General features: G+C 38.3%; 1 protein-coding gene across 1 annotated transcript; it reads left to right on the plus strand.

Annotated features, from left to right (window-relative positions):
- Positions 1–203: 203 nt before the first annotated feature.
- On the plus strand, positions 204–1,007 carry LOC127131058 (uncharacterized). Its single transcript, XM_051059999.1, has 3 exons — positions 204–276; positions 325–443; positions 510–1,007. The coding sequence occupies exons 1-3, from the start codon at positions 204–206 to the stop codon at positions 1,005–1,007; spliced, it is 690 nt and encodes a 229-aa protein (XP_050915956.1).
- Positions 1,008–1,223: the final 216 nt, after the last annotated feature.

Here is a 1,223-nt window from a genome sequence, read left to right on the forward strand (position 1 = left end):
AGTGGGGGAGGAGCTCCTACTTCGGTCCAAGATTATAGGTGTGATGTGATAGGTCATCATGCCAATGAGTGCTCTAGTACTGAGAAGAGGTGTTACAAGTGTGGGAAGACAAGGCACCTCATCGTTGATTGTAAGGGTAATGTTGTGACTTATTACAATTGTGAGAGCATGGCCATATCAGTAGTAATTGCCAGAAATCGAAGATGGCTCAGTCCAGAGGAAAGGTTTTTACCTTGTCTAGGACAGAGACTACTAGTGCTTACAGATTGATTCGAGGTACGTATTTTATCAATAATATCCCTCTGATTTCTATTATTGACACAGGTGCGACACATTTTTTTATTTCGCTTGATTATGCTAACAGATTGGATTTAAAGTTATCTTTTATGGTTGGAAGTGTGGTTATTGATACCCCAGACAATGGTTCACTAACTACTTCATTGGTGTGTTTGAAGTGTCCACTGACTATTTATGGTAAGAGTTTTTCAATGGACTTAGTATGTCTATAGTTAAGTCAGCTTGATGTCATCCTTGGAATGAGCTGGTTGAAGTTCAAATGTGTCCATATCAATTGTTTTGCCAAGACTATGATGTTTCCAAAGATGGAAGGATATGGTGAGGTGATGCTTATATTTGTTAAGAAAGTAGAAGAATTATTGAAAGAGGAGGTGCGTGTGTTTGTTATGTTTGCTGCTTTGGGAATTGACAGTAAAGCTGTGATAGGAGAGTTTCCAATCATGTGCGATTTTTCTAAAGTGTTTCCTGACGATATCAATGATTTATGTCTAGATCTTGAGATGGAGTTTGCTATAGACTTAGTACTTGGTACTAATCCGGTGTCGATGGCTCCTTATAGAATGTCTGCTTCAGAGTTGAGTGAGTTGAAGAAGAAATTAGAAGAACTGCTTGAGAAAAAGTTTGTACGACCGAGTGTTTCGCCGCGGGGAGCGCAAGTGCTATTAGTTAAGAAGAAATATAGTAGCATGGGGTTGTGTGTTGATTATTGAAAAGTGAATAAATTGACTATCAAGAACGGGTATCCACTTCTGATAATCGACAATATGATGGATCAGTTAGTTGGCACTTGTGTTTTCAACAATATTGATTTGCGTTTGGGTTATCATCAGATTTGAGTGAAACTAGAGGATATAGTAAAAACTACATTCAGAACGAGGTTGGTCATTACGAGTATTCAGTGATGTAATTTGGTGTATCTAATGCGC

Source organism: Lathyrus oleraceus, chromosome 3, assembly GCF_024323335.1.
Source record: "Lathyrus oleraceus cultivar Zhongwan6 chromosome 3, CAAS_Psat_ZW6_1.0, whole genome shotgun sequence".
Taxonomy (NCBI): Eukaryota; Viridiplantae; Streptophyta; class Magnoliopsida; order Fabales; family Fabaceae; genus Lathyrus; species Lathyrus oleraceus.